General features: G+C 39.3%; 1 protein-coding gene across 1 annotated transcript in view; it reads left to right on the top strand.

The window, feature by feature from the left end:
* The window catches only part of DPYS (dihydropyrimidinase), a 58,996-nt gene that overhangs the window by 27,148 nt on the left and 18,246 nt on the right, over window positions 1-13,602 (top strand). The window contains exon 7 of the mRNA XM_070748206.1: window positions 2,475-2,617. Coding sequence (XP_070604307.1) covers window positions 2,475-2,617 — 143 coding nt within the window. The remainder of the gene's footprint in view (window positions 1-2,474; window positions 2,618-13,602) is intronic.

Below are 13,602 nucleotides of genomic sequence, written 5' to 3'. Positions count from 1 at the left end.
TGCACGAAAAGGGAATATCATTTTTCTTTGCACCAAAAGAGAATATTTCATTTGTACTACAGAACGTTATCCCCCCAAATATAGTTAATAATTCTAAGGAACCAAATCATTTCCATAGCATAAGAGTGAAATATTTTTACCAGCTTGGAAATTAATTCCTATATGAGTTGTTTACTTTAAAGATGCATAGGATTGCTAAATTTGCAAATAATCTAATATTTTTATTTGCACCTGTTCCACCTTTTAACAAATGGCAACCTCTGAGAGCTTTCTTGACAGCACATGCAAAATTATTGAAGCAATTTATATTAGTATCCATCAAAGTTAGAACCTTGGCGATTCATTTAGACAAGCTTTCTGTTTAGGCAGGAACTTTATCCATAATATCCATATTCAGTTTTGCTGATTGTTGCATTTCTTTTCTCTATATTTTCTCCAAGACTTTTTTCAGTTTTATTTATTTATTGGGCTCCCACTTCAGAATTATTATAGTGATAAGCTGTATGCATTTTAAGAATGTGTAGTAATTTCATGTACTGTATTAGTCTATTTAATTTCCCTAAACAATTATTTTAATTTATTATTATTATTATTATTATTATTAATAATAATAATAATAATAATAATAATATTTAAATATTTAAATATATTAAAGGGTTAAATAAGGTCCAGGAGGGAAGTGTTTTTAATAGGAAAGTGAACACAAGAACAAGGGGACACAATCTGAAGTTAGTTGGGGGAAAGATCAGAAGCAACATGAGAAAATATTATTTTACTGAAAGAGTAGTAGATCCTTGGAACAAACTTCCAGCAGACGTGGTTGATAAATCCACAGTAACTGAATTTAAACATGCCTGGGATAAACATATATCCATCCTAAGATAAAATACAGAAAATAGTATAAGGGCAGACTAGATGGACCATGAGGTCTTTTTCTGCCGTCAGACTTCAATGTTTCTATGTTTGTATTATTATTATTATTATTATTATTATTATTGTTGTTGTTGTTGTTGTTGTTGTTATTGTTATTGTTATTGTTATTGTTATATGGGAATTATTTTCCCCAGATTGGAAAGTTTATTATTAATTTATTTATATACAGTAGTCCTTAATTTACAACAGTTCACTTAGTGACCACTTGAAAAAGTGACTTATGAACTTTTTTCACACTTACTACCCATTGCCGCCATTACTGGAGAACTGCACGGGCAGCTTCTCTTTTCCTACGTGCGCACGCACCTGCACAGGAAACAAAGACTTGCAACGGGATGCATGTGTGCATGATACTTTGGTGGGAATTTTTTGTCCGTGTGCAAAAGCAAAATGTCGCCGAAATCTGGTGAACCTGCACATCCCCTTACAAGATTTTAATTCCTGCACATGCGCAGAAGCAAAAACATGCTGGAACGCACAGACACGCACACTGGAGAAGAGAAGCTGTGTGTACAATGCAACTTTCACTACTGGTGCTCCGTCCTCATCCATACCGGTAGCAACCCCAATATGTTACTACTATTGTAACATCCACATAGTCACGTGCAGTGGTGGGCTCCTACGGAAATGGTCAGGAACGCAGTTTTGGTAGCAAAATTTGGAATTCCACCCCAGAACACCCAATTTGCACTGAAACGTGTTGAAATAAAATGCATAAGCCACACCCACAGTATGGTAGTAAAAATTTTGGTAGCCCATCACTGGTCACGTGGTCAAAATTCAGATGCTTGGGAACCGACTCATATTTATGACCGTTGCAGTGTTCCAGGGTCATGTGATCCCCTTTTGTGACCTTCTGACAAGCGAAGTCAATGGGGAAGCGGGAAGCCTGATTCATTTAGCTGGCAAGAAAGGTCGTAAAATGGGGCAAAACTCACTTAGCAACAGAAATTTTGAGCTCTGTTGTGGTTGTAACTCAAGGACTACCTCTATAACATTTATTTGCCACCCATCTCTCATCCAGCAACAAAATGGGGTTCGCCAGGACTAAGCTTATGAATATTTTGCCTTCTTCCTATGCTTTTTAAATATATATATACTTTTACTGATTTTATAATATAAAACACACACACAACATATAACAAGTGCTCAGTGATTAGTGCCCACCACCAGACAACATCCGCACTTCTCCACCAAAATATTTTGTATATACCATTTTGACTCAAGAGCAATATATCTATTTACATATTATAAAGTGATTCCAATTTATTTCTTATAGCTTGGTCTCGAATTCTACCGACCATATATCCTCTTACCTTGTCCCATCATCCCATCAGTTCCCGCAGACCAGTTTCATTGGCCGAATTCATCCTCTTATCCATAATCTCAAATTGAATATGATCCACCATATACCGATACCAGTTTTGTAATGTCCATTTTGTCGTATCCTTCCAACTTAATACTATTACCGCCCGAGCACTTTCTATCATTCTTCATATGCTTTTTATTAAGAATCCCCCCCCCCCCCCACTCTTTTGCAGCATAGTGGCAAAATGGATGAAAACAGATTTGTAGCCATTACTAGCACAAATGCAGCTAAAATCTTTAACCTATACCCAAAGAAGGGAAGAATAGCCGTGGGCTCTGATGCTGACATTGTCATTTGGGACCCCAAAGCTACAAGGTAAGGTCTGACCTATCCATTTGTTCATCATATCTCTGGGTAAAGGAAGAATAATTTTTAAGAAATTCATTCTGGTGAACAGAAGGCATTCAATTTGAACTATTTGGGCTCAAAGCATCTATGTAGAGGACTATGCTTAGTAGGTATATTTTTTAAAAAATAAATCTGTCTGAACTGCTAATCAGATAGGAAAATAGCAATTCCCTTATATAAAACTCCCTTTTTATGACCCTGTAATCTCTTAATTCGGGGTAGACTCAGGACAACTGTAATGAGCTGAGTTGAGCTGATATATAATTGATTAATAAATGAAACAAATATTTCTTTTCTTTGGGGTAAGTATTTCATTTAGGTTTTATTGTTTTACTGTTTTAAAATGTTTTTATTGTTTTAATTGTATTATATATTTTGAATTGTAAGCACCTCAGAGACACTGATTGAGATGGGCAGATATAGAAATTGAATAAATTACATAATGGCCACAGTCTGTTGCATTCCAGCTATATTGTTGGGGATATGATAATTGAAATCTAATATATCTGGAGGTGAGGGATGACAAAACATATACCAAATGAAACTATAAGCTATTGGCACATCCGTTTTGCATCTTTGAGTAATAATCCAGACACTCAAAGAAAATGGCGTATACTTGATTTATATACCACATCCTGTGTTCAATCTCTGCCAATTCCAGGCAACGGATACCAAATATCAAACCTAAGGGAAAATGTTTCTTGAAACCATAGAACAGTGATGGCGAACTTTTTTTAACTTGGATAATAAACATTTATTTATAGTGCACTTTTAACAAAGGGAGTAACAGCATGTTAGCAATAGCATTTTTAACAGAGCCAGGATATTGTCTCCACAATCCGGGTCCTCATTTTACCCCCCTTGGGAGGATGGAAGGCTGAGTCAACATTGAGCCGGTGATGAGATTTGAACCACTGACCTACAGATCTACAGTCAGCTTTAGTGGCCTGCAGTACTACACTCTATCCACTGCGCCATCCCGGCTCAATTTTGGGATGCCAAAAGGGTGCACGTATGTGCAATAGCACATACATGTATGACCACATACCTAATGCAATGCCCTACCCCTGTGCATGCGCACACAACTTCCTCACTTTGCCCACACACACACACATGCACGCAGGCTTCACTGAAGCCTCTGGACCTCCGGTAGACCCATTGGGCTGTTTTTTGCCCTCCCCAGGCTTCAGGAAGCTTTCCTGTTGGGCCTGTTTTTTTCCCTTCACAGGCTCCAGCGGCTTTCCTTTTTTTTAAAAAAAATATTTTTTTATTGGTTTTGCACATAAGGTTACATAAAACAAACATAAAAGAGTGCACAGTGCATGTGCCCATCACCCGACTGACAATCCCACCACCACCACCACCAATTACGGGGGGGTTCAAATATTTACTAGTTGTTGTTTTTTAAATTTCCTTAGCTCTACTTTGCATTTGTTATTATTGAAAGAGTGATTGGAGTTTATTTTTCACATTTTCGTCACAGATTCTACTCAGCATATAACCTTTCACCTTATTCCATCGTGCCATCAGCTTCTCCAATTTATTTTCATCAAAGTTGTTTAATCATATTTCCATGATTTCAAAATGAATGTGATCCACCATGTACCAGTACCAGTTCTGTACTGTCCATTTTATAGACTCTTTCCAACCCACTCCAGTGGCTTTCCTGAAGCCTGGGGTGAAAACAGCCTCATCCCACCCTCCGGACACAATTGTTTCCGGACACAATTCAAAGTGTTGGTCATGACCTATAAATCCCTACATGGAATAGGACCAGACTATCTCCGAAACCTCCTTTTGCTGCACAAATCCCAGCGACCAGTGAGGTCCCACAGAGTTGGTCTCCTTAGGGTCCCATCGACCAAACAATGTTGGCTGGCAGGACCTAGGGGAAGAGCCTTCTCCGTGAGGGGCCCGGCCCTGGAATCAGCTCCCCACAGAGATTCTCATTGCCCCCAGCCTCCTTGCCTTCCGAAAGAGTTTAAAAATTCCTCTTTGTCGCCGTGCCTGGGGTTCCTAAGATCTTCTCCCCTGACCAACAAATGTTTTAAGTATGATTTATTGAATGAATGCTAATGAAAGTTTTTAAAATTAGAATTTTAAGAGATTATTTTTATGTATATTATTTGTTTGTTTGTTTGTTTGTTTGTTTGCCGCCCTTCTCCTTAGACTCAGGGCGGCTTACAACATGTTAGCAATAGCACTTTTTAACAGAGCCAGCATATTGCCCCCACCATCCGGGTCCTCATTTTACTCATCTTGGAAGGATAGAAGGCTGAGTCAACCTTGAGCTGGTGATGAAATTTGAACCGCTGACCTTCAGATCTGCAGTCAGCTTCAGTGGATTAATTGGATTAATTGTACTACTGTGTCTTTGTATATGCTGTGAGCCGCCCCGAGTCCTCAGAGAGGAGCAGCATACAAATCCAGTTAAACTAAACCAAACTAAACTCCAGAAGGCCAAAAATCAGCTGGCCAGTGTACACATGCGCACTGGAGCTGACATAGGGCAAAGCCTCATGTGCCCTCCGATATGGCTCCACGTGCCACCTGTGACATGCGTGCCATAGGTTCGCCTTGACAGCCATAGAAGGTATGTAACCCTTTCTCAACCTGATGCAATCTATCTGTATTGTTGCATTTATTGTTAAGTAAGTAAGTAAGTAAGTAAGTAAGTAAGTAAGTAAGTAAGTAAGTAAGTAAGTAAGTAAGTAAGTAAATAAATAAATTTGGGCATGCTGTAAATAAATCTATAAATCCTGCTCTGTTTCCCAGAATCAACTTGTAAGTCAAAATAGTTTAATCCGTCCAACTTTTCAACTATACACTCAAGGTTTATTTGTTTTTCAGACTCATTTTATATAGTTTCTGAATCCATAAATTTAAAATGTCAGTGCTTTCTTCCCTGAGGATATAGCAGATAATTATACTTTCCTCCTTAAATTCTAGCATTATTCACTGTTGTGACAACAGCAAGCAGCCTGGATGAATTTCATAGTCATAGTGACCCAACCTCCTTCAACTTGGCAGCTTCAAGATCAGGCAGTCTAACACCCATATTTACAGCAAGCATAAACACTAGGAATGAGGTCTAGGCATAAGGCATCTGGAGAGCTTTGTCTGGGAGATGTTTTTATAATGGTGCAGGATCCAATATGGGTCAGTCATCAGGACCAGCTCAGAAGGCTAAACTTCTGGTCCCAGTGACTGACCCAGATTGGATCCTGCAAGACTTATTTTTCCCTTTTATTTTTAAGAACTGGATTTTGAGAACATGTACCAGATAGCATGTAACAGATCAAGCCGATTTTATCTGCAGTCAAAAATTAATTGTGCTTAGGCATGGTTATTATTATTACTTAATTTTAAATCACAGCATTAGAGAGTTCTGGGATTGCAAGATAGACCAAAACATTACCTTACAAGAAAGTGGCAAAGCATTTTCCTGCTGTTACAATTTAACATAAATTGCTTAGTGGACTCTAGCATCATTCAATATTTTATGAATTTATTTTATTAACTTTTAGTTCTTAATAACATTTTCCAATCTAGTTTCTTTTGAAACATAATAGTTTTGCTTCTGTGACAGCGTAAAACAAAAATGACATGCTTAATATGATGAACTTGCCATTTAACTTTAATTTTTTTTATAATAATACAAAAAACATGATGATGTTCCAGTATTATTTTGGTTTGACTTTAGTGTTTCCTGGAAATCTATTTTAATGATAAGTGGAAAAGTGAATGAAAAATAAAATAAAAGGCTGTTATGAAAGGATGTCCATCATAAAAGTCATACCAAATATATTATTATTATTTTATTATTATTTATTAGACTTGTATGCCGCCCCTCTCCGAAGATTCGGAGCAGCTCACAAAATATATGCTGAATACCAAATGGTCTCATTCACAACGGAGAGATGCACTTCAGTGTTGTAGATGGAACAAAACTGGATATATTTTATTTATTTTTAATTTACTGTTATAAACGTATAAGCTGGATAAATTAAAATAATTGTTTGGCATTTGACTTCAGTTACATCCTATATTTTAATGCCTTTTTAAATTCATCCTGAAGATGCCCCTGATTTATTACAAGTAGTCCTTGACTTATGACTGGCCATTTAACAACAGTTTGAAGCTATGACAGATGTCGCCAGAGCTACTTTCAACCTGGTTTCAAAGTTACAACAGCTGCCCCGCCCTCAATTGCGGCCACATTATCAAATTTTGAGTAGATGGCAACCAGCCCACACATATGGCCATTTGCAGCATCCTGTTATGCTTTTCATTATTTATTATATTATTTATTATTTATTATACACTGCTCAAAAGAAAAAAGGGAACACTCAAAGAACACATCCTAGAGCTGAATGAATGAAATATTTTCATTGAATACTTTGTTCTGTACAAAGTTGAATATGCTGACAAACAAAATGAAATTGATTGTCAGTCAGTGTTGCTTCCTAAGTGGACAGGTTGATTTCACAAAAGTTTTAATTTACTTGGAGTTATATTGTGTTGTTTAAGTGTATTTTTTTGAGCAGTATATAATTATGTTTTTTGCCCCAAACTGGTATTTAATTCCAGTTTCCCACAAAAAGCATGCATTGGCTAAAATGGGTTTGCTTAGTGCAGTGATGGTGAACCTTTCTTTCCTCGGGTGCAGAAAGAGTGTGCACGCATGCTATTACACATGCATGAGTGCCCACATCCAAAATTGAATGCCCGGGGAGGGCAAAAACAGCTTCCACCGCCCCCAAAGGCCCTCTGGTGGCCAGAAACGGCCAGTTTCCCAAATTCTGGTGGGTCCATGAGGCTCGTGTTTCTCCCTCCCCAGGCTCCAAAGGCTTCCCTGGGAACTGGGGGAAGGGTAAAAATGCCCTCCCCCATCCCTCTTGAGGCTCTCTGGAAGCCAAAAACACCCTCCCAGAGCCTCTGTGCGAACCAAAAATCAGCTGGCCGGCACACACATGCACATTGGAGCTGAATTAGGGCAATGGCTCGTGTGCCATTAGATATGGCTCTGTGTGCCACCTTTGGCACCTGTGCCATAGGTTCGCCATCACTGGCTTAGTGAATATCACATTGACTTAATGCAGTGGCACTAATTTAATGATCAGAACAAAACAAGATGTAAAATCAGATGGAATCACATAGTGATGCAAGGTGGCATTGTGCTCTGGTGGCACAGTGGTTAGAATGCAGTATTGGAGGCAAACTCTACCCATAGCCTACAGTTCGGTCTGATGGGGCTCAAGGTTGACTTAGCCTTCCAGCTATCTGAGGTTGATAAAATGAGAAGCCAGATTGGGGGCAATGTGCAAATAACACACATTGTAAACTCCCCAGAGAGTGCTGTAAAATAATATGGGGTTAAATGCTTTGTAAGTCTAAATGCTTTGCTCTAACTTATGTCTGAAAATCCAGGCTTAGTTACAGATATTCAAAAAGAAAATACAGTGGTATCTCTACTTAAGAACTTAATTCGTTCCGTGACCAGGTTCTTAAGTAGAAAACTTTGTAAGTAGAAGGAATTTTTCCCCATAGGAATCAATGTAAAAGCAAATCATGCATGCAAACCCATTAGGAAAGAAATAAAAGCTCAGAATTTGGGCGGGAGGAGGAGGAAGAAGAAGAGGAGGAGGACAGTCACTGCCGAATCAAAAAAATCCAAAACTTTTAAGGCTTTTTTTTTTTTTTTTTAAAGGAGGGCATCTGAAGCGGCAATGAGAAGCACGCATCTCCCATACACCCGGTGCAAAGCTGCCTACCATACACTCTGCCAGAGAGAGAAACCCAGGGGGAATGGCAGGAAACTGGCCAGGCCTTCGTGCTACTCTCAAATTTCCTGGGAATTTTTTCCGGGCTCAGATTCTTAAGTAGAAAATGGTTCTTAAGAAGAGGCAAAGAAATCTTGAACACCCGGTTCTTATCTAGAAAAGTTCTTAAGTAGAGGCTTTCTTAAGTAGAGGTACCACTGTACTGTATTGCATAAATTTGTGTTTTGGGAATGTAGGTTTGTTGGTTAGAGAAGGTATGCTATGCCCAAAAGTTGTGTCTATTTAGTCTGCTGCTAAATATCTTTTCAGAGTGTGAATGAGTTTAAGACAGAACCCCAGGGACCTCTCTGGAGAATATGAATAAAATCTGCAAGATAGAAGGTGTAGCATTAAATAGGTGGTAGTTTGGTAAGATAGTTAAGTATGATTTAAAAAATGCAACTTCTACTTTTCTGAACTTGGCTATTAGAATCCCTGATCTTGAGCCAGTATTGGGTTCCTACCTGAACGAGGGAGGACATGGCATTATAGTAGCAAAAATGGAGCTGCGCGCACAGGTCTGGTTGGCTGGCAGGCAGGCGCATCGTCGGAGCGAGTTTTGGCCTCCGCACATGCGCAGGAAGTAAAATCTTGTGAGAGGACACGTGGGCACATGAGAGTTTGGTGATTTTTGGCAACTTTTTGCTTCAGCGCATGCGTGGAAAAAGATTGCCGGAATCTCACACAGCCCTGTGCCTTCTCACGAGATTTGCTTCCTGTGCATGTGCAGAAGCCAAAATCTTGCTTTGGCGAACACGTACACTGGTCATCCTGAGCTATGTGTGCAGCCACACCATTAGCGGAGGTAAGCTGCAATCCCCACCTTTCTTCAAGTCCAAAGAACAGGTCTGTATTGGCATTTAAAAGTTATCATTTCAGTAAATTGGGGAGGTGTGTCTGACTTCACCTGCTGCGCTAACAAACCCCTGACTTTCCTGTTTTGTGTCAAGTTTCTGGTCCTGTATTTTGTCTCTGGTTCCAGATTGGAAACCTTCGGATTCTAGTAACAGTTTGTAAAGTTAATGTTGCTGTGACCTTCAGCCTGCCTTCGAAGCACCCTGTTTGATCTGGGCATGTTTGTGGTGCTGAGAGTAAATTAGTTTTGCTCAGGGAAATTGCATTTTAGAACTACTGCATTTTTTATTTGCTTTGTTTTGCTTCACTTTATTGAGCTGGCTTGGAACCGCTGTCAGCTTTGATGTATATAAGAGAAGACTGTTCATGTTCTTTTACCTCTTTAGGCCTGAAGGAGTCTATAAGTGGTGTTCCAAGAGATGGCTTTGACCCTGAATGCTGATTGTTTGTGAAATTAGGATCATCTCCTATATAAAGAGTTTCTACCTCTGCATTACCGTTTGAAGGGGGGAAGGTATCACCAAAGGAAAGAGAACACAGAATGGCATAAAACTTTCAGAGTTAATTTATAGACAGAGATATTAATTCGGAAAGAATGTACCGTATTGCTATAATTTTAAATGTACGCTACATCTCACTACAGCAGGGAATTCTCGGACAGTAGAAGATTGTCCAGAATACATCCGGAACCGCCTTCTACCGCACGAATCCCAGCGGCCGATAAGGTCCCACGGAGTTGGCCTTCTCCAGGTCCCATCAACCAAACAATGTCGTTTGGCGGGCCCCAGGGGAAGAGCCTTCTGTGGAATCAACTCCCCCCAGAGATTAGAATGCCTCCTTGTCTTTTGCAAATTACTCAAGACCCACCTTTGTCGCCAGGCATGGGGGAGTTAGGATATTCCTTCCCCTAGGCCATTACAAGTTATGTATGGTTTGTTTGTGTGTATGTTTGGTTTTTATAATAAGGGTTTTTAGTTGTTTTATTAAATTGGATTGTTACATGTTGTTTTTTATCATTGTTGTTAGCCGTCCTGAGTCTGCGGAGAGGGGCGGCATACAAATCCAATTAATAATAATAATAATAATAATAATAATAATAATGACTTGTGACTGTAATTGAGCTTGCTAATTACGGTCATAAGTTTTGAACTTTGTTAAGTAGGTCATCCTGTGACTGACACTATCTTATAAACAATTTTTGTGATGGTATTTAAGAAAACATGACAGTTGTAAAACAAATTTTATTTATTTATTTGACTTCTATGCCACCCAATGCCGCCCAATCCCTTAGGACTCAGGGCAGCTTACAACAATATAAAACAATACAATATAATAAAAAGAAGTCAACACACTAATTCAACATACTAAAATTATAAACAATAAAATCCCATTATACAAACTTGCGAATCAATCCAATCGACCTAATATACATACCTATCCAATCAATACAATTTGGCCGTGAAACATGGTAGTATTCACAGCCCCCAGGCCTGCTGGCAAAGCCAGGTCTTCATGGCCTTTCGAAAATGCAGCATTAAACCAAACTGTGGTCATTAAGTGAAACGTTTGCTACAGAACATTTTTGCCACAAAAATGCAGTCACATGACTGCAGGCTGTGAGGAATTTTGGAACCAGGTTGTAAATACCATTTGGGAGTGTGTGTGTGTGTGTGTATGAAGGGGGGAGGAAGCCTGTAGTAACTTTTAACAGATACTAAATGATCAGTTGTAAATTGAGGACTACTTGTACAGTTCCGGGTCATGGTAGTTTCTTGTAATGCAGTATCTGATTTGAAGGTACATTTATTTATTAAATATATTTTAAAGTTTTATATATGCAGCCCAACTTACAACATGGTAACTCTTGGCAGCATACAGCAGAAGCAAATTTACAAAAACAACAGCAAAAGACACAGTTGGCATACAAGCAGGGGTGGGCTACTGCCCAGATTGGGGTGGGGGTAGGAAACACAGTGGGGTAGTGAAAATGGAGCTCCACCCCAGAGCACCCAATTTGCATTGAAATATTTTGAAAGAAAATGAAGGGCGTCCTGTATAAGCCATGCCCACAGTGTGGTAGTAAAATTTTTGGTAGCCCTTCACTGCAGCCCTTCACTGTATACAAGTTTTTCTAGTGTCCTAGCAATAATGCCTGAGGGAACAACCAAGCTTTCAAGGCCTTCCTAAATTTATTTATTTATTCATTCATTCATTTATTTTGTCCAATACACAATAATACACAATGAGATAGTCTAAGGGTAAAATGTTGGGGGTTAGAGGATGATACTATAGAGTCCGGTAAGGAGTTCCACGCTTCGACAACCCGATTACTAAAGTCATATTTTTTACAGTCAAGTTTGGAGCAGTTAATATTAAGCATGAATCTGTTGTGTGCTCTTGTGTTGTTGTGGTTGAAGCTGAAGTAGTCTTTGACAGGCAGGACATTGCAGCATAGGATCTTGTGGGCAATACTTAGATCATGTTTAAGGCGTCGTAGTTCTAAGCTTTCAAGACCCAGGATTGTAAGTTTAGTTTCGTAGGGTATTCTGTTTCGAGTGGAGGAATGAAGGGCTCTTATTGTGAAGTATCTTTGAACATTTTCAAGGGTGTTAATGTCTGAGATGCGATATGGGGTTCCAAACACATGAGCTGTATAGAGGATGGGTCTGGCGAAAGTTTTGTAAGCTCTGGTAAGTAGTATGAGATTGCCAGAGCAGAAACTATGTAGGATTAGATTAACAACTCTTGAGGCCTTCTTAGCGATGTTGTTGCAGTGGGCTTTGGCACTTAGATCTTTAATGGGGATTATCTGTGATAATTTGTTTATTAAATTTGTATTTGAAGTTCTGATTCTTTTTGCCGATGTGTAGGACAGAGCAAATGGATGACATCTGCTGTATTTCTAAGACGAGATAAAGCGTAACTGGCAATTATGGAAGAATAAGTAGCAGATCAGTAGTGGGTTCCAGATTCTGCTACTGCCGGTTCACTCAAGGATGTGACACATGAGTGGGTGTGGGTTGCGTGTATGCACAGTACTAATAAAAGCAGCTGCACATGCACAGAAGCAAAAAAACAAGATAGAATAGAATAGAATTCTTTGTTGGCCAAGTGTGATTGGACACACAAGGAATTTGTCTTGGTGCAGATGCTCTCAGTGTACATGAAAGAAAAGATAGATTTGTCAAGAATCATGAGGTACAACACTTAATGATTGTCATAGTGGTCAAATAAGCAATGAAGAAACAATCAATATTAATAAAAATCTTAGGATACAAGCAACAAGTTACAGTCATACAGTCCTAAGTGGGAGGAAAAGGATGATAGGGATAATGAGAAAAACTGGTAGAAATAGAAGTGCAGACTTAGTAAAAAGTTTGACAGTGTTGAGGAAATTATTTGTTTAATAGAGTGATGACATTCAGGAAAAAAATCTTCTTGTGTCTAGTTGTCTTGGTGTGCAGTGCTTTGTAGCGACGTTTTGAAGGTAAGAGTTGAAATAATTTGTGTCCAGGATGTGAGGGGTCAGTAAATATTTTCCCCACCCTCTTTTTGACTCGTGCAGTATACAGGTCCTCAATGGAAGGCAGGTTGGCAGCAATTGTTCTTTCTGCAGTTCTGATTCTCCTCTGAAGTCTGTGTTGGTCTTGTTGAGTTGCAGAACCAAATCAGACAGTTATAAGGGTGCAGATGAAGGACTCAAAGATTCCTCTGTAGAACTGTATCAGCAGCTGGTGCTGCCTATGGTGCCACCAAGAGGGCCAGCTTGGGGATGTGTCAGCCCTGGATCACTGTCGGTTCCAGTGACCCAGGCCACCAAGTTACTAACTGTTCTATACACCCAGTCCGAATGGATAGGAACCCACCTCCATAGTAGATGTGTTTGCATAATCCAGGGGTCCCCAAACTTGGCAACTTTAAGACTTGTGGACTTCAACTCCCAGAATTCTCCCAGCATAGTCGGCTGGACAATTCTAGGAGTGTAAGTCCACAAGTCTTAAAGTTACCAAGTTTGGAGACCTCTGACATAATTCATGGTTTCTGGGGGGGGGGGTTGGTTTTGTTTTTGGTCTGCAAATATGGGCAGGTTCAAGCAAGCATTTTTTTTTAAAAAAAATTCTGTCTATTCAATATAGTTAAAGAAAAGAAAGAAACCAGGGTTTTCCTGGCTAGCAATATCCACTGTGGGAAGCAATTGGAGACAATGTTTATTCCTCACCTTTACTTTGGGGATACCGTATGTTCCCTATCTTCATGCTGGGAAGATTGCTCTTT

Source organism: Erythrolamprus reginae, chromosome 3 (genome assembly GCF_031021105.1).
Source record: "Erythrolamprus reginae isolate rEryReg1 chromosome 3, rEryReg1.hap1, whole genome shotgun sequence".
In the NCBI taxonomy this organism is placed as follows: Eukaryota; Metazoa; Chordata; class Lepidosauria; order Squamata; family Dipsadidae; genus Erythrolamprus; species Erythrolamprus reginae.
The sequence above is the reverse complement of the archived record's forward strand: the minus strand, read 5'-3'. Positions and strand labels throughout refer to the sequence as shown.